General features: G+C 43.0%; 1 protein-coding gene across 2 annotated transcripts in view; it reads left to right on the top strand.

The window, feature by feature from the left end:
• FGFRL1 (fibroblast growth factor receptor-like 1) overlaps positions 1 to 19,673 on the top strand; it is a 315,064-nt gene extending 295,391 nt beyond the window's left edge. For both annotated transcript variants that reach the window (XM_015414342.1, XM_015414335.1), the window contains 3 exons: positions 8,662 to 8,946; positions 13,183 to 13,536; positions 18,227 to 19,673. In XM_015414342.1, the coding sequence (XP_015269828.1) occupies positions 8,662 to 8,946; positions 13,183 to 13,536; positions 18,227 to 18,639 (1,052 nt within the window). In that variant the 3' untranslated portion in view covers positions 18,640 to 19,673. The remainder of the gene's footprint in view (positions 1 to 8,661; positions 8,947 to 13,182; positions 13,537 to 18,226) is intronic.
• The last annotated feature ends 3,970 nt before the right edge of the window (positions 19,674 to 23,643 follow it).

The raw sequence follows: 23,643 nt of genomic DNA, 5'->3' as shown, positions 1-23,643 counted from the left end.
GTCATTGGTGGTGGATAAAGTGGTTTTGAAATTTTGAAATTTCAGTAAGTAGTGAGAAACATAAATTCAAGTTTAGACTGAAGGGTTGTTGTTGTTTTTTTGGAAGTAGATAAGATTATAAATTATGGACAAAACCACGGGAGGAAGACGACTATCTATATCAAACCCTGCAAGTACACCACAAATGAACCCAAAAGAGCTTCAAAATTTGATTCAGGAATCAATGCTGGGTATAATTAATACAACTGTGGAGACAGCAGTAGCTAAAGCGATACAACCGTTACAAAAAAAACTCGAAGAACTATCTAAGTTAGATGATATTTCAAATCAATTGACGATACAGACAGAGGAGATTAAAAAACAATTGGCTGAAAATAAGCAAGAGATAGCATCTTTAGTAAATATGACAAATAAGTTGGAGTTGAAAGTGGGAAATACGGAGGAGAAATTACAGGTGGTGAAAAATAAACAAGAATCCCTAGAAGAGGCGGTTATTAAATTGGAAATGGAAAAGGCCTCATACATTCTAAGATTACAAAATTTACCAGAAAAGGAAGATGAAGATTTAAAACAAGAAATAAGCCAGGCGTTGGCTGAATTTCTAGAGATAGAATCGATTGGAGAAATAGAGACTAATATAGAGTCAGTTTATAGAGTTAATTCTGCCTACGCAAGACGAAATAAAGTTCCCAGGGAAGTTCAAATAAAGTTTATCAGGAAAGACTAAAAAGATAAGATATTGAAAATGTCAAATGAAAAGATCCTCAAAATAAATGACACGCAAGTTAAAATTTTACGGGAGATACCATGGAGGGTCAGAGAAAAGAGATTGGAATACTCCATTTTGGTTGACCTCCTAAAAAGTCAAAATATTCAGTATAGGTGGCTGGTCCCAGAGGGTATCTTCTTTATTTACAAAGGTAAAAGATTTAGGATAAATTCAATATTTAAGTTAGAAGACTTCCTGGAAAAATATGGAAAGGATCTGGGTTGGCTAGAGGAAGAAGAAGACTCCTCAGAGTCAGAGGATGAATCTCAGAAACAAGAGGAGGCAGGTAGCAATAAAGAGGAAAAGGAAGGGGGAAAAAAAGAGAAGTAGAAAGGGGAGATTTGCATACCCCTCCCAAATCACCACAAGATTACAACAAAGAACTAATAAGGGTCACAGAGAAAAAGATAAAGATGAGTAGTCAGGGTATAAAAATAATCTCTATTAATATAAATGGATTAAATTCGCCCTAAAAGAGATCTAGAACTTATCTACAATTGAAAAAACAAAAGGCAGATATAATCTGCATTCAGGAGACACACATTAAAAAAGATGATGCCCATTTACTAGAAAATAAAAAATTAGGAAAACTATTTATGGCAGCAGACGCTATAAAGAAAAAAAGGGGTAGCTATATATGTTAAGGAAAAACTACAACCTGAGCTATTATTTAAATCTGAAGATGGCAGAATGGTTCTGATTCAAATATATAGACAAAATAAATCGGTTCTAATTGCTAATATATACGCTCCAAACCAAAACCTAGAAAAGTTTTTCAAACATTTAAGAGAAGTATTGGTGAAACAAATGTGTGATGAAATCTGTATCGTGGGTGATTTTAATGCAGTATATGATAGGTTAATGGATAGGAAATACTCGGACAAGAAACAAAAACGAGGAAATGAATTGCCTAAAGCTTTTTTACGAACAGTAGAAGAATTTAAACTTGTAGATGCGTGGAGAACTCAGAATATAGATAAAAAGGATTTTACTTATTACTCAAGCAAACATAGATCTTGGTCTAGGTTGGACATGATGTGGGTCTCTGCAGAAATGATAAATGATGTGAAAGAGATCGAAATTTTGCCAGCAACTTACACTGACCACAATCCAATTGTATGTACTTTAACAGATGTATTAAAAAAAAGAAGATGGACCTTAAATACGTGGCTATTAAAAGATAAAAAATTCCTATCGGAATCCAAAGAGGAATTTAAGATGTTTTTTAAAGAAAATATGACAGCAGAGGTACCTGTAGAAATTATATGGGACACATTTAAGGCCTATTCAAGAGGATGGTTTATAAGGCAAAATGCATGGAAGAAAAAACAAAAAAATAGGGAATTGAACTTGATAAAGGAAAATATAAAGATCGAAGAAAAGGGAATGAAAAGAGCAAAGGATAACTTGCGAGAAATTAAAAATAAAATTAATCAACTGCAGCACCATCTAAATTGTATTTTAACTCAAGAAGTTGCAATAAAAATAAAATTTACAAGACAATGATATTTCGAGCAAGCTAATAAGCCAACGAGATGGTTGGCGTATAAACTAAGAGATGAAAGAGAAAAGAAAACAAAAAGTTTAAAAGACAAGAAAGGACAGGAAAAATTCCTTTTAAAAGATCTGAAAGAGGTCATGGAGAACTTTTATAAGAAATTATATAAAAGTGATGATGTTAATTTAGAGGATATAAAAAGTTATCTTGATAAACATTTAGAAGGAAAGTTTACTGAAGATCAAAGGAGAGATTTAAATGAGCGAGTAACTATGTGTGAAATTACAGAGGCGATAAGAAATCAAAATAATAATAAAATGCCAGGTCCAGATGGAATTCCTATAGAGTTTTATAAGGCTTTTGAGGAGGAAATAGCACTACCATTGCAAAAGGTAATTAATAACATTTCGGGTGAGGGACAAATTCCAAGTTCGTGGAGGGAAGCTCAAATTACCCTAATACATAAACAGGATACAGAAAGAAATGAAATACGCAATTATAGGCCTATATCATTACTCAACGCCGACTATAAAATTTATGCATATATTTTAGCGGCTAGGTTTAAGAGGGTTCTTCGTCAAGTCATACATAAAGACCAAGCAGGTTTCCTGCCGAAGAGGCAGATTAAGGATAACGTAAGAACAATTTTAAACGTGTTAGAATTCTATGAACAACATCCGGAAAGAACAATGGCCTTGATATTTGCTGACGCAGAGAAAGCATTCGACAATATTAGTTGGAATTTTATATTAGAAAAATTAAAATATTGGGATTGTGGAGAAATTTTTTTGAAAATGGTAAGAAAAATATATGAAAGACAAACAGCTAAAATAACAATAAATGGTGACTTAACAAACAATATTGAAATTCAAAAGGGTACCCGTCAGGGTTGCCCATTGTCGCCACTTTTATATATCTTTGCTATAGAAATTTTGTTAACATGTATTAGACAGGATAAAGACATTAAGGGTTTAGAGATAAAAGGGGAACATTATAAAGTACAGGCCTTTGCCGACGATATGACTTTTATTTTGGAAGAACCACAAAGTTCGCTGGATAAATTAATTCTGGACCTAAAAGTATATGGTGAAGTGGCAGGACTAAAAATAAATAAAAAGAAAACAAAGATTTTATTAAAAAATGTCAGAGGAAATACAGAAAAACAACTCCAGGACCTTTCAGGTTTTGCAATTCAAAAGAAGGTAAAATACTTAGGTATAGTATTGACAAATAGGTGTTGCTCACTGTATAATGACAACTATGAAAAATTACTTTCAGAAGTAAAGAAAGATTTAGAATTGTGGAGAGGTTTACATATCTCATTGATGGGGAGAGTTTCAACGATAAAAATGAATGTCCTACCCCGCATTCTTTTTTTATTCCAAACTATTCCGATTTTAAGAAATCAAATGTTCTTCAAAAAATTGGAGAAGTTAGTAAAGGATTTTATATGGCAACAAAAAAAGCCAAGAATAAAGCTAAGATATTTACAAGAGGTGGTTTAGCTCTACCGGATTGGGCCTTATATTATAGAGCGGCGGCTATGAATTGGTTGCGGGACTGGATGGTACAAGATGATATGAGAATATTGAGTCTTGAGGGACACGATATACAGAGGGGGTGGCATTTTTATATGTGGTATAATAAAGACAGACCGGCCACCCTTTTCAAACAGTATACCATTAGAGCGGCGCTATATAAAATCTGGGAGGAGATTAAAGTAAAATACTATACAAAATTACCTAGGTGGATTTCACCCATAGAAGCACTACAAATACCCTCTTTATATATTAAATATTCGAAATGGAGATATGACGATCTTTTAGACTCAAAGGGAGAGTTGGTATTGGAGAAATGGCTTCAAGAAAAAGGTACAAAGTTGACATGGTGGGAAAAAAACCAACTAATATCAAGATGGACAAAGGACAAACAGGTGGGCATCTATAATAGACTGATTTAGATAAGATATGGTTAAATACAAAAGAGAAATTTATTAAAAGAATGTATAATTTTTGGTTGGAGTGGAAAATGGAAGAGGAACAGATAAAGCCATCAATGATAGCATGGATGCAGGATTGGGGCTATAATTTGAGTGTTGAACAATGGGAAAAAGTGTGGACAAGAAATATAAAATTTGTAAGAACAAGTGCTTTCAAGGAAAACATTATAAAGATGTTTTACAGATGGCATATCTCACCGGATAGACTAAATAAATTCAACGGGAAAATAGGGAAAAATTGTTGGAAGTGTAAATTTTGTACTGGTACTTTCTACCATATGTGGTGGCTTTGTACCAAAACAAGGAAATATTGGGCTATGGTGAAAGAAATTATAGATAAAATGCTTGGGAAAGATTTCCCTTTGAAACCTGAGTGTTGTTTGTTAAGCATGTTACCAGATTCATATAAAGAAAAAGAGTTGTATTTAATTATGCAGATACTAACGGCAGCGAGGATTGTATTCGCAAAAAGATGGAAGGAGGAATGTATTCCCTCCAAGGATGAGATTTTAAGTAAACTATTTTATGTTGCAGAAATGGAGAAACTAACCTGTATTGTTGAAGAAAGAAATATGGAAAAGTATGACAAACATTGGAAAAAATTTTATGATTGGTTGAAAGAGTCAAGATTGGGTGTAAATTAACGTAACTATATTATTTTGGTGCCAAAGTTGGAACCATCTAAGTTATATGATGGAAGATCTCTGTAAATATGTACATTTGGCGGTGTGTTAGTTTGTCTCACTTCGAGTGAGTTATATTTGTTGAAAATTTAATAAACAGATTATTTAAAAAAAGAGAGATATTAGATATGCATCCTTAAAATTATATCCACTTGGAATCATATTTAACAGATAGATTTCTGGTATTAAAGTAAGATTCAAATCCAAAATTTCTTGTATTACTTTGCGTATCATTTTCCAATAATTTTGTACCTTCTTACATTTCCATCACATGTGATAAAAGGTTCCCACATTCGTTTTACATTTCCAACATAAGTTGGATACATTACTATAACATTTAGCTATTTTGTCTGGGAACCAATACCATCTGTGGAACATTTTATTCACATTCTCTTTGTAGGCTACTGCTCTCATATATTTTATGGATTTCCATATTTTAGACCATTGTTCTATTTCTATATTTTTTCCCAAATCTTTCATCCATGATATCATCGCTTCTTTAATAGTTTCATCTAATTCAAAATCATCCAATAGAAAACCATAAAGTTTCTGAATTAATTTATCATTTGAGGACAACCATATTTTGTCAAGTTCATTTTTATCCTCTTCAAACCCTCTAACGTATTTACTATATCTATCTCATATTAATATGTGCTCCCACCAGGAAAAATTATTTTCGCGTACCAATTTCTCTTCCATTTTTTTAGTATTTTTCCCCAATAATGTTTCATATGTTCCATTTTTACTCAGAGAGATGAAGGTTTTGTAAATGCCTCTAATGGGGAGACCCATCTTGGAATTTTAGTATAAAATTTGACCTTTATTTCATTCCAAATTTTATTTAATGCTCCTCTTATCGCATGACTCTTAAAGTTGGAGTGTATTTTCTCTTTATCATACCATACGTCAGCATGCCAACCCATAAACAAATCGTGCCCTTCAAGTGCTAGAATCCTCTTGTTTTCTAGCAAAAGCCAATCTCTTATCCAGACAAGGGTGGCCGCCTTATAGTATAGAAACCAATTGGGTACATTCATCCCCCATATTTTTTTTCAATCCTGTAATATTTTCCATCTTATTCTTGCTTTTTTAGGACGCCATATAAACTTTTTGGTAATTTTATCTAGCTCCACAAAAAAATTCTGATTCTTTATAATAGGAATGTTTTGTGCCAAGACTAAAAATCTTGGCAGTATGTTCATTTTTACTGCTGCAATTCTGCCCATGATAGATAAAGGTATGTCTTTCCATTTTAACAAATTGTTTTTAATTTCATCTAGCAATTTGTAGTAATTATCCTCTATTAATGAGCTGCTTTTATTAGTCAAGTTTATTCCTAAATATTTGACTTTTTTCACAAAATCCATCAACGTTATTTTTTAAATTTCTTGAATGGTATCTGGTTGACTATGGCAGGACTGTTAAGGACCAAATCATTCTATACAATTGTGCTGGGCATGAGCTTGCAGATGCAATCATGGCTGCATAGAACTCTCTCTTCGCAGCTTTGACTGCCATTTCATAGGATCTCATAAACGTCCTATAGGATGTTCTTGTTGCTTCATCACGAGCCTGCCGCCACTGTCTCTCTAGCCATCTGAGCCTTTGCTTCATCAGCCTCAGCTCCTGGGTATACCAGAGAGCCAGCCTAGAGCGAAGGTGCAGAAGGTGCCTGGGAGTGATCTCATCGATGGCTGTAGAGAGTTGGCTATACCAGTCCTCAACTAGCTCATCTAGCCAGCTGTGAGGGGGCATTGGATCCCGGAGGGCCATCTGAAGCCACAAAGGGTCCATTTGGCTCCGTGGGCAAGCTAAAATACGCTTGTTGCCCAAAGAAGTTTGGGGTGACACATTCACTTGGGCCTTCAGGCCATGGTGGTCCGACCATGGAACTGCCATCGCCGCGAAGATCAAATCAAGCGTGTGACCGGCTCTGTGGGTGGGAGCCAATAAATGTTCGGAGACTCCCAGCACCGCCATGGATGACACCAGGTCCACCACCTGTGAGGAAGCTGCATCGTCAGTATGGACACTGAAGTTGCCCAGGATTATCAGTCTAAGGTGCTCCAATGCCCAGTCCGACACGGCCTCCACCAGGGATGACAGGCTATCGGTCAGTGTGTTGGGTGGTCAGTACAATAGGCAAACTCTCTCCAGCTTCCCACACAAAGCTGGCACACTCAATGCCTGTGAGCCTCAGCGTTGGGAACGCCCTGAAGGAGTAAGCCTCCTGAATGAACAGGGCCACTCCTCCCCCCTGCCCCTTAATCTGAGATTGGTGGAGGACTGAGAACCCGGGAGGAGCCAACTGGGAGAGAGCTACTATCTCCTCATCTTGCACCCAGGTCTCAGTCACGCATGCCAGGTCTGCATCCTGCTCCAGCAAGAAGTCCCGAAGGACTGAGGTCTTATTATTTATGGACCTGGTGTTGCACAATACCAATGTTGGAGTGGGGTTTTTAATCCTCGGCCCAATGCCAGCCATCTTTGGGATGGGACACAGGCTGGAAGGTGGCCAAGCTTCTCTATTTCTCTGCCCCCTTCCATTCCATTTCTGCCTGGTCCCACCACTATACTTTCCCTTCCCCAGGAGCACTGGTATTCCCTGGTCCATCATTATCAGCTGCTAATGATCTTCGCTACCCTGAGCCTCAGGCCTTAGCATATTGCAAATCTATAACCTTCCAGATGTAATCCATCGGCCTCTTTGGACCGACTTTAATGGCAGGGAGCAAATATATACCCAGGATGCTGCCAAAGACTTGGCGAGTCATGAGAATAAATCCTCACCCTGGTACAAACTAATCAAATCAGACCATCAAAGGGCCCAATATTTAACCAAGATCTCATATAGCAAATTACGTTCTGCACTAACTTCAATCCGCTTTCAATAAATGCAGTCAGCAATGCCTGAAGGCCACTATACCCACACGCCTGCTGCCCAGCACCTCTGCCCATGTGGAGGCTCCGTGCCTGTTACTTTTCCCACTCTACCAATCCCCTAGGAAGACATTTCTAGGCCCAGTCCTGGCCTCCCCAGGCACTAGAACAGAAACAGAAAAGAGTCTAGTCTTCTTACTAGCAGGCGCAGAGGCCGAGGGCTCACACAAGGTGGCCCTCCTTGCCCTCGCTGCAGAGAAAATTCGGAAGAGAATAGTAGCAGCCCCAGAGCCCGATTACTAACGGAGACCAGGATGGGAGAGTTGGAATATTAAGACGTTTTATTGTGTATTAAATTAGCTTTTTATTTTTCTGGTTTTAGTAGTTTATATCTTGTTCTGTCATTGTAATGGCCCATGGCTAAAGGAAATAAAAACTGAACCTGGTAATACAGTAGGTGCCAGGCAAGCCTAAGGGGAAGGGCGTTCCATGGGTGCCACTACTGAAAAAGCCCCGTCTCTGGTTACTGCTGCCCACCTCACCTCCGGAGGCATGGGGGGGGGGAGCAGCGGGAGTGGCAGGGCTCGTGAGGCAGGCGGGACCATATGGCTGGAGGCCATCTTTCAAGTGCCCAAAATAGGCACAAATGAGCAACCAGCTCCACATCTCAGTGCAGGAGTGATACAAGGGGTATGGTGAGGGCATGACTCTTTGGCTCAATACAGAAATAGCCATCACCATATCAATTGAATACTGTCGTTCTGTGTCTTTTTATTCTTTGGCACTGGTAGAGCAAGTTCCCTTTCACAGATCTTTGGCTTTATCTTTGTAGCTCGACCTAGGTTCACTCAGCCTGCCAAGATGAGGCGGAGGGTGATTGCCCGACCAGTGGGTAGCTCAGTGCGCCTGAAATGCGTGGCCAGTGGAAATCCTCGGCCTGACATCAGCTGGCTAAAAGACAACAGGCCTCTCAGCCCACAGGAAACTGGTGAGAACAAAAGGAAGAAGTGGACACTGAACCTGAAGAGCCTGAAGCCCGAAGACAGCGGGAAATACACCTGCCGGGTCTTCAACAGAATTGGGGAGATCAACGCCACCTACAAAGTGGAAGTGATCCGTAAGTACTGAACTAGGACTGGAGGCGGGAGGCCGTTTCCCTGCTTCGGTTGGCTAATGCTCCAATCGTAACTGAACCCAGGTGGGCTCGCTTCCAAGTAAACCTTTAGTGCTGAGGAGCAGAATACATAGAGTGATTTTTCCAGAAATCTTCCCAACTCTGTAATGCAAGTAATACAATGTAAGATATGCTACAAACCAGTACAAAATAGGTAGATTTATTGGCTAAGTCCCAAGTTGTAAATGTAGAGTGATGGCTACTGGGTATCCAGAAAGCTTCTGGGCTTTCTTTGAACTATGTTTCCTAACTATGAAGAGTAGCTGAGCCCATTGGCAAAGGTAGAGCTGGAATGGCTTTAGTCCTTGCCTCATTCTTTGGAACGGCACAAGACAGCACCCACACTGGAGATAGCTGAACTCCAACAGAGCAACCCTATTTAAACCTATTCCCACCCCCACCCCCGATGCCTCCTTCTGCCTCCAGAAACCTCAAAAGGATAGAATAATCTAGTGTATCAAAGGTTGCAGGTTGATCTAGTGGGAACAATAAAGGAGCATATGGCATTTGTCTGCATTCAGGCATCGGGCACCAGGGCTGTCTCTGTCCCAAAACCCGGCCTGAAACCAGACTGGAAAAGGTCCAGATGGAGTATCGCAGCTAATTGTTCCTGAGACAATAAAGGCTCAGATTTATGAGGAGGATGAGGAGGAGGTTGGATTTATACCCTGCCCCTCAATCGGCGTCTCAGAGCGGCTTACAGTCTCCTTCCCCACAACAGACACCCCCTGTGAGGTGGGCGGGGCTCAGAGAGCTCTTGAATCTTTTTTAAGGACAGCCCTTATCAGAACCACGGCTTGCCCAAGGCCATCCAGCCAGGTGCAAGTGGGGGAGGAGTGGGGAATCAAACCCGGTTCTCCCAGATTAGAGTTTGCGCACTTCACCACCACACCAAATTGACTGGAGTCAGCAGGTGCTGAAATACCTTTAAAAGCCGAGGTGGGTGGGAACTGGCTCATGCACCGGTTGCCAAGACAGAGCCTTTCTTTGCGGCTGTCAGCAGCAGCAGCAGCAGCAGCTCATAAGTCTTCCAGTGGGCTCTATAGTTTGCGCTACTCCTCTGCCATGTTGGCTTTCCAGCCTCTTTGGACTGCTTCTAATGTCTCTTTTCCATGCTGAAGTCAACACAGAACATTTTTTGACATATGTGGCCTCCAAAGTTGTTACGACAGTGCAGTGCTGGATGTTTGGTATGTTTTAAATAGGGGCAGATGATACAAGCACTCCTGAAGATCATGTTACCTGTCTATTCAAGTCCAGGTCTTAGGGTCAGCTTATCCTCCCCAGCACCCCGTTGCAAAGCAGGGCCTTACGGTGGGCAGGGCAGTGTCCGAGTCCCGAGTCAAACAAACTCAACAACAGTCCTGTAAGAAGGTTCAGTTTATTGAGAGAGGAACTTGGGTCATCTTTAGACACGATCCGTGTCAAGAATGGAGTCCAGGCGGGAAAGCAAATATTTATACTCAGTTCATACAGGTCCCCAGATGAGTGCGAGCCAATAAGCGGGGGCATGCCAGCACGCTCAGAAAAACGGCTTGAAGTTCTCAGCAAAAGTGGCAGTGGTAGAGCACAGGCTCAAGGCCACGGCAGGGAGATAAGGGGAAGAAACCTGAAGTGCATTCCAGGGGGAAAAGGAGGGAGGCGAAAGAGGCCAGAAGAGGGAGGGGTATGAGCAAAGAGGCTACAGCAAAACCCCATGGTGGCCCTGGCCGGCAGGCAGTCCACCACCACAGTCCACCACTTGGAGCACATGACAGGAGTTGGACAACCCACTCGTTTACGTCCAAGTCACATCAGTGGAAGTTAATTGCAGCATTGTTATTAATGACAATAGATCTGACTTGTACCTTTTGATTGTAGTCCTACATTCCCCAGGCCCTAATCAGCCTCAAATAACTCTCTTTCTGTAGAAAAATGGGGATGAAAAGCACATCTGGAAGGATTCTGTTGTGAACAGAGGGTATGAACCTGTTAGACATCTGGGAATGATAAAGATGCAGCTGTGTGGAGGCAGTTAAAACATATGTTTACACCAAAGCCAGGAGCAAAGACAGAGAAATGAATCCAGTTCCATCCCAGCGTCAGATGTGTCATTTCCACTCCATTAAAACCAGGCAGCCCTTGCTGCACGTTGTTCTCTGCCCCCACTTCTGCTGCTGCTTCCTTTCCATCCAGCTCTCCACTGTCTTCATTAGCCTTTGCAGGCCAGACCAAGGCAGACGAGGGCTTCTGCTTGAACGGCAGTCTGTGGGGTGGCTCCGGGCTTATCCCGTTTGCACTCTTAAATCTTCCTCCTGAGATCCTGCTCACTGGTGGCACAGAAGGAAGTGACACCCCCCCTCCCCTCCTCTCCCCCCTCCCTTGGTCGTTCCTTACGTCTGCCACGGGCACGCCAGGGTAGTTTGTCCCCTCACAGCCTACTCCTTGTGCTCTTTGTAAATATGCACCCCACTGGCAAAAGTGACGGCCTCTGTGTCCAGTGGCAGTAAAGGACCGACCCTGGTGCCCAAGGGGCTACAGCCATGCCACCAAGCCAGTGGGGACCTGCCAGGCAGGGTTCTGCAAACCTGAGGCTACCCAAGGCTTTGCGATAACTTTTGTTTATTTAAGAAATAATAATTTGGGGCTGAAGCCCCCTGAAACCTTAGCTGGGATGTCTGGACAGGTACAGAGTTTGCATAGAGCATTGTAGATGGCATTTTTGGTTGCCGTGATGTGCAAGTAGTGGTGAGGATGTGTAGGAACAAGGAGGGCAGGCGAAGTAGAGCTGTTGGGGGCACGCTGGCAGCCGCGGGACCAGAGCCGGTGGCACAGGAGGGAGGGAGGGAGGCCGGTCGACGTTCCGGCAGGTCCCTCCCTTGTTCAGGCAAATCGTTTCTGGGTCTCGCACAGGAGCGTGCACAGGTTTCCCCAGGCAAGCGTGTCAGGTGGGTGGGAGGATCAGAGAGAGGCTCCAGCAGTCATGACCAGTGCTTCCTCCAAGCTGAGGAGTCCTGTGAGCAAAAATTCTACTTTGTGAGCTTCTGGCATTAAAAGGGTGAGCAAGTAATCTGGCTGCTGCATAAAATAGTTTGCTCTAGAACCATCCTGCCTGGGCTAAGACAAAAATGTGTGAGCTGGAGGCTAAAAAACTGTGAGCTAGCTCACACTGACTCATCTTAGAGGGAGCACTGGTCATGACCACTGTTGTTTCAGCCCCAAACTGTCAGTTGTGCCTCAGTTCATTATTATCAGTGCTGAATGCGCCACACTGTGCTGTAGCCTGATCTTCCCAGCTTCTAACAGAGGGAGACTTAGGGTGAGAAGTAAGATGATCCTGTGACATGCACTCGTGGCCACTGGGAAATCTGCTCGTTTGTTTGTTTGTTTGTTTGTTTGTTGCTTTGATTTATACCTCGCCCTCCCCACGAGCGGGCTCAGGGCGGCTTACAGCATTGGTACCCTGCACCATAAAAACCATGTACAAAATTTAAACAGCATTAACCATTAAAAACAATCCAACAATTAACAATTAAAGTGCTAGTGATGATACACTTTTGATGGTAATCTCTGAATGATTCTGATGGCGTACTGACAATTTTCATCGGCATCGGTGGTCTTCAGCTTGGTGTGATGATATAATGCAAACCCTCCCCAGCACCAGAGTCAACCCAAACCACGGATGTTGTTGGTGGTAGAGGAGTGGCAGCTCCTAATTGAAAGCCTGGTGGAAGAGCTCCGTCTTACAGGCCCTGCGGAACTGCAAAAGGTCCTGCAGGGCCCTGATCTCTTCCAGGAGCTCATTCCACCAGTGTGGAGCCACCACTGAAAAGGCCCTGGCCCTGGTAGCCGCAAGCCTGGCGTCCTTAGGGCCAGGAACGGTCAGTCGATGTTGTGTTCCTGACCATAGTGCTTGCTGGGGTATATATGGAGAAAGGCAGTCCCGCAGGTATGTCGGACCCTGGCCACGTAGGGCTTTAAAGGTCAATACCAGCACCTTGAAGCGGATTCGGTATGCTATTGGCAGCCAGTGCAGAGCCTTCAGCACAGCCTGGATGTGCTCCCATTTAGGGAGGCCCATCACCAGCCTGCCCGCAGCATTCTGCACTAGCTGCAGCCTCCAGCCTGCACAGACGTAATTTCTGAAAGGTGTGGGTTTTGGGTTTTTTTTAAAGTATTGCTGCTTCCCCCCCCCCCCAGAAAGAACAAGATCCAAGCCCATCCTTACAGGGACACACCCTGTGAACACAACAGTGGACTACGGAGGGACCACCTCATTCCAGTGCAAGGTGAGGAGCGACGTGAAGCCCGTCATCCAGTGGCTGAAGAGGGTGGAATACGGGACCGAGAACAAGTACAACTCGACCATCGATGTCGGGGGACAGAAGTTTGTAGTGCTGCCCACAGGGGAGGTCTGGTCCCGTCCAGACGGCTCCTACCTGAACAAACTCATGATCATGCGAGCGAAAGAGGAGGATGCTGGGATGTACATCTGCCTTGGCGCAAACACCATGGGATACAGCTTCCGGAGTGCTTTCCTGACGGTGTTGCCAGGTGAGGGGAGGAAGCGTTTGCTTTACGAGTGGATGACTAGGCTTCCTGTAGAACGGCACTTTTCTCAAAACTAAGGGAACAGAGTCAGTTTCTGCCTAGGATGACTTCTTTGCACTCTGTGTGTGTGGGGGGGGAGGCAGGGACAAGGGGCACCCCAAGGACAGGCCGGGTTCCTCTTCCGCTTCCGCTTCGCACCCGTCAAGGTTGCCATCGAGTGCCATAGGGCTGCTCAGCCATCCCCTCTTCCCCCCCCCCTCTCTCTCTCTCGTGCTTCCTTCTCCCAAGTTCAGGGTTTCTTCTTTGCTGAGGCAAAAGCTTGCTCTGTAGGAGTGTCAAAAGACCAAAAGATTATCTCTGTACAACAAAATCACTCTTTGAGCGCACCTGGTCCCCTTACCTTCAATATATGACTGAGAAGGACTTACTCCCAAACAATCCGGCCTATGCTTCTGGGTTATGTTTCTGAATATAAAACAGTATAAAGTACTCCAGTATTACAAACTCTGCACCGTATATAACAATATAGCTCCTATCAATATCCTTATAACAAGAGTCTTTAGTTGATATATATTTATTTCGAATAAATTCAGGAATGATTTTTTAAATAATAAAAAAGACCAAAAGATTTAAAATATTACCAAATATGTTTAATATATATGCAGCTTTAAAAAGCCCCAGACAGCCACAAAATAAGCTCCTAGGAGCTGAACCACCTCAAAGTTAAGATTTTCCCTATTAAAAAGGTTCACTTGAATTTTTAAAGCTGCAGAAATATTCTTGACAACCCCAAGTGAGACTCCTGACAAGAAATTTAAAAGAAGATAGTCATAAGAAGAAGAAGAGAAGAGATTGGATTTACACCCCCACCCTTCACTACCCATGGGAGTCTCAGAGCGGCTTACAAACTCCTTTCCCTTCCCCCTCCCCACAACAGACAGACACCCCCTGTGAGGTGGGTGGGGCTGAGAGAGCCCTGAGAGAACGGTGACTGACCCAGGGCCACCCAGCCGACTTCATGTGGAGAAGGAGTGGGGAATCAAACCTGGTTCTCCAAATTAGAGTCTGCCGCTCTTAACCACGACACCACACTGGCACAGCTTCCCTTACTATGAACCCCAAGCAAGGCGCACTCTTTGCATATGGGGCCTTTGTATATGAAGGTCACATTCCAGCTTTTGATCTGCCTCTCCTTTGCCTAATACTCTGTCGGATCCCCTCTGAGATTCTAAGAAAGGACACGTTTTATTTGATCAACATGTATATGCAGTGGGGGGGGGGCAGGGAATCCCAGCTAACGTGTGACATCGAAGACCCTGCTTCCAGGGTCAGGTTTTGGCTTCCAAGATACAAAAGACAGCCGTGGAAAGGGGAAGGGGGGGCGCATTGTCTGCAACCCACTTTCAGAGGCTTTGCAACCCACTTTTGGTCCCGACCCACCAATTGGGAAACACTAGCGTAAAGTACGACTGGGGGGGAACTTGCCCCACTTAAGCAGACTCTCTCTCCACTGATTATTTCCTTGAATAAAAAGGGGGGATTGTTTCCCTCTTAATACCTGGTTTGATTTTAAGTCAGCATCTGCTGCGTGGATGGACCATTGATCTGAACCAGGAGGCTGTTCTTAAGGAGAATGTAGCCTACACTATCTCAGGTCCCAGTACGACAGCATGACCGTATTTCTTTGCTTCAGGAATCAGTACTTGAATCAGCAGCCCTAAAATCACCTCTGCTTTTCTCCTTTAGGAGCTTCCTAAGAGGCCTTGCAAAATGTTTTTTTTAATAATCTATTTATTGATTTCCAGACAAAACAAACACACAAAAGGACTCCTATAATTTAAGCACATCACAATAATCGGATATAGATTAATATGTTAAATATACATTCACATCACTATCATATTATCCTTATCAATTCCTATATCACGTATTTCAAGACTTTACATGTTACTCTGACAACAAAGCTTGCAATAGATCCAAGTTGTACCTCTATATAACATAAATATTGTCATATCTCGGTCATCATCACGCTAATGAAGTCTTCATATTTATTTGGGCAGTTTGTATCTTATTCCTTTACTAAACTACTTCCTAGACAGCATTTTAAGGTTTGTTCCGTCTTTTAAGAATCAAAAGCGCAGAGTATAATGTTGTATCTGAGCCTTCTCGCGGTTGTTACTTCAACAGAGAGCCTCTTTAGGACAACTAAGGTATACTTGCTCACTCTGTAACAATATAGCAAATATATTACCAAACTGCAAAGTTTTTCCTCTTGTGACACTAGTTAACGAAAAGTAAAAGGATTCAAAAGGTATCGTCTCCCAGGATAGGCTTGATCTTATTCCTAAATCTTATTCTCACCAAAGTGCCAGACCAGAGGGAATATTTTATTCCCTATTAGTAGTCAAGGTTGATTCTAAGATCTGAGGGAAATGCAAAAATATTTATATTTTAGCTAAATCCTCCAAATACAATAATACCTAGATCCTTCTTATAGTCCTATTTGAACTGTCTTCTATGTTGTTTTTATAACACTTTTTTCCTTTTATTTTCCTTTTTTTTTCTTTTACCAACGCTCAAATAATAAAAAATATACACCCTTTTGAAAAACTATCTAAGTAAAGACTACCCAAATTTTCTAACTTTATAATCTCACCCTCACCAACACCAAACCGGAAATACTAAATAAAAATATGAAGTGAAACATACACCTATTCTCTCTCTCCTTAGCGTCCACAACTACTTATCATAAAGAGAGAGAGAGAATAAGATGTTATAAAACCAAACAACCAGAACCACAATAATAAAAATAAAGTATCAACTTATTACTAGGTTACAAGTTACAGATTACCCATCCTTTCTTCATAATAACTACACAATCCATTTCTTTTCTTTTTTCCCCAAAAGCCATGAATACCCAAAGAGGAAAAAAAGGGTTACATTATTTAAGAAGCATAGTTTTTGTCTTTTCCTTCTTCCCCATCTTTCCATAGCATCCCTCTTCCTTTCAATCTCTTTCAGGTGCCTTGAATCTTTGTACTCATCAGGTTCCTTCCGTATTTCAAGATACCAGTCCTCGTTCTTTTGTTCATTTTGGGTTTCTTTATACAGTTCTAAACTCCTCTTTTACTTCCCTCCCCCTCTTGTTCTTTCTTTTCATTAACACATTTAATGGGGGCTAGTTTTTTACTTCTTTTTCTATTACAGAGTCTATCATTTGTTTTATAGCAAAGCCCGTTTCCTGGATCTCTTCCTCCTTAAATACTGACCGATTTTCAGACTGTTCCCTTGTCTTCTCCTGATCCTCAATACATCTCTGGGTAAATTGATTTCACTCTCCATTTTTTTCCTTTTCTTGATTTACAGTTTGATAGTTGTCCACCAGATTATTACAGGCATCCTTTACATCTTATGTAATCTCTCTCACTAAAATGTTCCGAAACTGTTCCAAAGTAAGAGTACCGACTTCTGTGTCCGGGTCTAACTCTTCATCACCTAATCCCAACTCCATTTTACAGCTTCCACGTACATAGACTATCAGTCCTGTTTATTCGTTTCACAAAAACATAATATCTCAGCTGCTCTCCAACTATTCCTCTCAACCAACGATGATAGTTCAAACAGGATAAATATTTTCCTTACACCTGCCATTTTGCAACAAAGTTTCTTCTCCACACTCTTCGTAGCTGCTTTTTAATAATTGGTAATATTTATTGGGGGTATAAAATCCAAATTCACGCAGTTTCCGCTTGATAATACATGAGTTGATATCTTCATTCGATGTGCTTCTTATCTTATTAAACTAAAGTTAAAAGGAAGGTTGCAGCTGTAGTGGATACATGTCGACCATGTTCCGCTCCTTTTCTTGATCTTGCATCGGGGCAACACAGGCCACTCCCACAACCTGCCGATTTCGGGATGCCCGAGCAAGCCTCTTGCTACCCAAGCTCCCTCCAGGAGTCTGGGTGGTGCCCAAAGCAGTCACTAGGACCCAGGGGCTCCAATAGAGCCAAGAAAGGACGAACGTCTTCAGGAGCAGCCTGAAAGACGTTCGTTCACCGCACCATACCAGAAGTGTCCCTCCTCATCCTGCAAAGTTTTGATGAGAGGAACGTGAGTGGGCAGGCAGGGAGGGGGGGAATGGGAGGGCACTGCACTGCTCCTCCCTTCGCTGCTCGTTGTCCATGCGCCCCTCACTACCAAGGCAAAGGAACACCATTAGACACCTCCTGCCATGGCCTCTTCAGGCCTCTTCAGGCTTGCCTTGTTTTCCTGTGGGGAGCAGCATATTGGGCAGTCTTGCCTGCAGTCTTCTGGACTGCACAAAACCATCCGGACCAAGGCATGTCCCTCAAGTTTAGTTTTCTGCATAGGAAGGCCTAGCCCGCAGGTTCCTCAGCTCTGCTTCTGCTTTCTGGCTGTTGCCATATCCCTGAATGCTGCCACGAGGAAGCCCTTTATCCTGCCAAAGAAGCATCCCCACTGCCTCCTCTCAGGATGCTTCTAAGACAAAAAAAGGCGCCAAGGTTTGCTTATGAATCGTGCTGGTCAAAGTTTGCCCCAGACTCCACCTTGCTGGGTTGTTGAAAACCGTGTGCCAAATTCCAGCGTTCTGTCTGACCTCTGGTATGAATCTCCTATGCCTGTTTCCTGCTAACCTTTTTCTTTGTCCTTTACCTTTCTGACGGCCCAGATCCCAAGCCGCCCAGTCCACCTGTGGCTCCTTCCTCTGCTGGCAGTCTTCCGTGGCCCGTGATCATTGGGATCCCTGCCGGAGCGGTCTTCATCTTGGGAACCGTCCTCCTGTGGCTCTGCCAAGCCAAGAAGAAGCCCTGCTCTCCGCCAGCAGCAACCCCCATCCACAGGCTGCACCCCCGGGAACGGGTCTGCATTGCCCAGGTCCCAGACAAAGACTGTATGTCCTCCGTTCACTACGAGGAATACCTCGTGCAGCAGCAGCAGCACTTGCTGTCCCCGGGGCCTGCCCTGGCCTCAGCCACGGCTTCCAAAATGTACACAAAGACCTACACGGACATGCACAGTCACACTCACTCCTATGTGGAAGGCAACGTCCACCAGCACCAACACGTTCACTACCAGTGCTAAAGAGCAGCCCCTCTCCATGCACTGCTGCAGGCGGACTGTGGTGGGTCAGCATGCGCTGTTAAGGTAGAGAAAGAAACCAAAAATGAAACCAAACGGGGGGAAAGGCATTTTTGGAGACAGGTGGGGAATGTGGGTGTTTTGCTGTTTTGTTACTGTGACAAGGAATTATGAAGGAACTCCCAAAGGGTAAAGGCGACGTCTTGCGTCCCTTGAGAAGTCAGAAACTCCTGGCATGAAAGACCGAGTAGGCAGGGGAAGGAGCCCTTCCACCCCTGCCTCTCTCTTCTGGTCAACTCCTGGCAGTGCAAATCCCAAGGGGCCTTTCTCTTTGGTTGGAGCCCCACTTCCCAGGGAAGGGAAGCAAGGAGGGACCAGAGGCCAAGTGCCACAGCAACGTCAGAGCATTCAAATGGCCTTCCAAAGAAGAAAAGTGCCATATTTGTTGGTTTCTGTGGTGAAAAAATGTTTTTTATTTAAATGTTCCAGTGTTGCCTGATAATTAGCAATAACGATGCTAGTGATGACTGAGAGTCCCCTTTTCACCAGAGGGCTTTCTTGGAAAGGGGTGAGCTCTCCCTCCTCAACTGCCAAAAATATAAAGGATATTGTACAGCTTGTTTTTATATTTATATTTAATTATTATAATGATAATAATAGAACTGCTGGATATTTTATGGATCCCATCACACTGCCCTTCCCAGAGGTAAATGCCAGTTCATGGTCAGTGGAGGTAAAAGCCGGCTGGGAAAGAGAAATAAAGGGCATCTCTAGAAAAAAATTAAATTGCTGAATGTGCACCTGTGGGTGGGGGTGTGTGTGTCAGTCTGTTTTGTCATCATGCAATTTCATCTCAATTTAGTTCCAAGGGGAAAAGCAAGCAAAGCAGGACCATATTAAAGACCCAACTGGACTCAACGTTAATTCAGTCAAAAATGTAAAATCTTTTTAATTCTATATAGAGTTTAAACAGAAGACATGTATATTAATTTATTTTGCTAAAACAAAAAAGAGAAAAATGTATAATTTCATCAAGAGCAAGCATTTCTATAAGTATTTTTGATCAAAAATAAAGATTTTGTCCAATTTCAAAATGTGCCGCTCTCTGAAATACAAGATAGGTAGTTTTTCCCAGTACTGTGCTTATCATGTTGGATGCCATAGACTGTATTATTACAGTAGATGATCCGTCACTCTTTTTCTTCTGCATTCTTTTGTCTTAACGAACGTTTGCTTTGCATACATTATTCACATTCTGAAAATGATAAGATGCTTTTGTAATGTAGCTACTGACCACGTGAAATTGCTACCAGAAGGGCCTTTAAAAGCAGAAAAATCACCTCAAGCAGAAGAAAGAAGAACAGCAGGCTTTTATACCCCATTTTCTCTGCCGTAAGGAGTCTCAAGCGGCTGACAATCGCCGTCCCTTCCTCTCCTTGCAGCAGGCACCTTGTGAGGTAGGTGGGGCTGAGAGAGTCCTGAGAGAAATGGGACTGGCCCAGCAGGCTTCAGGTGGAGGAGGAGTGAGCAATCAAAGCCAGCTCTCCAGATCAGAGTTTGCCTCTCTTAACCACTATGCCATGCTGGCTCTTTGGAGCATTGAATGCTTTTACTTCCAAAACTGAGCTTACTGCTATAAAGATGGCCTATGGAGACCTCTTTTGTTCTCCTAAGATTTGTGATGGTGCATAAGAGATAATCCATAAATCTGTATGAAACTCAGCTCCCTTGTCAGCTAGCTGCCATGTTTTGTGAGTGGGAAGCCAAGTTCGCCGCCACCTTTTCGGAGCTGGACAAACAGGAAGTGGAGGTGGCGGGGGATTTAGTGTTTGGGGAAAACGGGTGCTGGTATAAAGACACAAAACTTTTTGTTCCAAAACTATTTTGGGGGGAGGTAATGGGACTGGTGCATGGATCGAAGCCAGCTGGCCACACAGGTTTTGTGAAATTGCTACACCTGCTGCAACGCCAATTCTGGTGGCCGCAAATACGCAAGGATTTATCTCTGTATGTGCACTCCTGCCAAACTTGCATCATGTGTAAACCACGAAAGGGGAAACCCCCCAGATTACTGAAACCATTGCCGACTCCAAATAGACCGTGGGAGGTGATTTCCATGGATTTCATCACAGACTTACCCCCTAGCAAATCCATGATGGTTATTTGGGTAGTTGTGGATTTATTCTCCAAACAAGCTCATTTCATTCCATTCCCAAGTGTGCCTACGGCATGGACATTGGCCAAAGCATTCCTCAAACACGTTTTCAGGCTCCACACACTGCCTAACAAAATAATAACAAATTGGAAACATGGCGGTGACACGAGGAAAGTTAAAATCGAAACCGGGGAGTCAAAGCCCGAGGCCAGAGGAAGGAACCGGTGGTAGAGTAACTCGATGGTATTAACCGGCAGCTGACCTCGTTGAATCAAAACTTCGCTTTACAGCAGCGTCAGTTGGCAGAAACAGACAAGAAAGTGGAACAAGTAACAGGAAAAATAGTAGAGATGGGCACCGGTAATAAAAAGATGAAGAAAAGAGTGGGAGAAGTTGAAAGAAGGCAAAACCTTCAAGAAAATCGTTTGTTACAGCTCCAGATGGAAAAGGCTAACATGATTCTTAGGTTCCAGGGGGTCCCTGAAACTGAAAAAGATTTGAAGGAGACTCTGGCCAAGGTTATCGCTCCAGTTGCAGGTTTATCAGCGGAAGAAATAATAAAAGATATGGAGACTGTCTATAGGGCATACTCCAATTATATTAAAAAAAATAGCCTGCCTGGAGAGATTGTGGTAAGATTTGCAAGAAGACAGACCAGAGATGCCATATTAAAAGCAACTTCAGCAACCCCACTGAAACAAGGAAGTAAAATTATTAAGACTTTAAAGGACATTTCATTTGAAATTCGTCAAAAAAGGAAAACCTACAAGGATTTAATTTCTTTTCTTCAAATCAACGGAATTCAGTACAGGTGGGGGATACCCGAGGGGGTCATCTTTAAAATCAATGATAAAAGAGAGAAGATTGTTTCCATTTTTAAAGCCAAGGAATTTTTGAGATGCCAGCTGGGAACGGGGGAAGAATCTAAGGAGGAAGAAACCAAGTCAAGTGACTCAGTAACCTCTGGATCAGACGAGGACTCTGCAGCTAAAGCAGCTATGGGTGCGATGAAAACTGTGTATGACTTTAGAGACAGAAAGCCAAAGTAAGGGCAGAAGGACTCTGAAAATTGCTCTTTGAAGAAATGAAGATGCTCAGAAAGTCTTCTCAAGATAACTAATTTACTAACATAGAAGCATCAAAAAATAATAATAATAACGGACAGAGGCCCCCAATTTGTCTCAAAGTTTTGGGAGGAGCTCATGGAATTTATGGGCATAGAACGGGGGCTGAGCAGTTCTTATCACCCAGAGACTGATGGCCAATCGGAATGGGTTAATCAAACCCTTGAACAATACTTACAGTGCTTTACGAACTACCAACAAGACAATTGGGTTGACTTACTGACTCTTGCTGAATTCTGTTATAACAATGCTCATCACGCATCCACAGGGATGTCACCGTTCAAAGCTGCTCTTGGTTATGACAGTCCCCCGATCCCCTTTCTGACTTCAACACTGGGGACAGGGGGGGAGGCGTCTGAATGGAGTACCGTGTTGAGGAAGGCGTGGCTGAAAATCTGTGAGACATTGGACATGGCCAAAGCCGCCTACAAGCATCAGGCTGACAAGAAAAGGGTGGAGGGTTGGGTTCCGCAGCCTGGGGATTCTGTATATGTGTCTACAAAAAATCTGCGGCTTTCCCAGTCTTGTCGGAAGTTGGTGTGGAAATACATTGGCCCGTTTCAAGTTGTAAGGTTGATTAATGATGTAACGGTAGAATTGGACTTGCCAAAGAACTTAAAGAATGTCCATCCAATTTTCCATTTCAGTTTATTTAAGCCCAGTCCAGCAACTAATCCATGGCGCCCGGAACCGACAGTGCCCCCTCCTATCCTGGTGGAGGGTGAGGAACATTATGAAATATCCGACATTCTGGACTCTTAAGTGAAATGCGGACAATTGTATTATCTGGTAGAATGGGTACATTGGGGTCCCCAGCATCGGGAGTGGGTGACGGGAAAGAATGTGCGGGCCCCTAATCTCCTGCGGAAGTTCCACGACCGGTTCCCGGAGAAACCGGGAGATCTCCCAGCTGTCCCTGGAGGTGGTTGATGTGTTTTTGAGGGGGCAGGATGTCAGCTAGCTGCCATGTTTTGCTTGCTCCCTTCTCTGACCCTGGCGCTACGACGCATGCCTCATAGCTTGCTCGCTGCTCTGCCCGCTTGCCGTAAAGAATGATAGGGAAACCGTGAGAACTAGTGCTACCAGACTGAGTTATCTGTCTGACCTTGTGACGGGGGGAGGGCTTGCGTTCCACCGTTGGTGTGAATATTTCGGTTAAAGAATATTTCGGTTAAAGACGTTCCATTTGAAATCAGAATGAAAAGAAAGGAATATAAAGGGACCATGTTCTTACAAAATCATCAAACGAGTTACAAATGGTTGGTGCCCGAAGGACTGGTTTTCAAGTTCAAAGATAAAAGAGAGAAAATAGACTCTATCTTCAAGGCTCAAGACTTTTTGAAAAGGCACACCAGCAAAGAAGAAGGGGCAGAACTGGCCAAGTGGATGTCGGCATTAAGCGTGGAAGACAGCAGCTCGGAGGGAGAGGTGAAGGACGAGGAAGCTGGAGGAGCGACTGGTTCGAAGTATAACCTGAGAGAAAAAAGAGGAAAAGACCCCAAAATCTAGAAACTCTTTCTTTTTTTTGGATTACGCTTTGAAAGGGAAATTAATCTCAGAAGGACATTATTAACATATTAATTGCTTTGTTTAACAGAACCAGAAGAAAAGAAGAGCGCCTGACTGCAGAAGAAATTATGGACTTTTAACTTTTAATACTAAAAGAATAATGTACTAATATATTAACACCACTCAACTCTTTTCTTTATCCCTCTATATACCCTTCCT

Source organism: Gekko japonicus, unplaced genomic scaffold (genome assembly GCF_001447785.1).
Source record: "Gekko japonicus isolate JY-2015 unplaced genomic scaffold, Gekko_japonicus_V1.1 scaffold1365, whole genome shotgun sequence".
NCBI lineage: Eukaryota > Metazoa > Chordata > Lepidosauria > Squamata > Gekkonidae > Gekko > Gekko japonicus.
The sequence above is the reverse complement of the archived record's forward strand: the minus strand, read 5'-3'. Positions and strand labels throughout refer to the sequence as shown.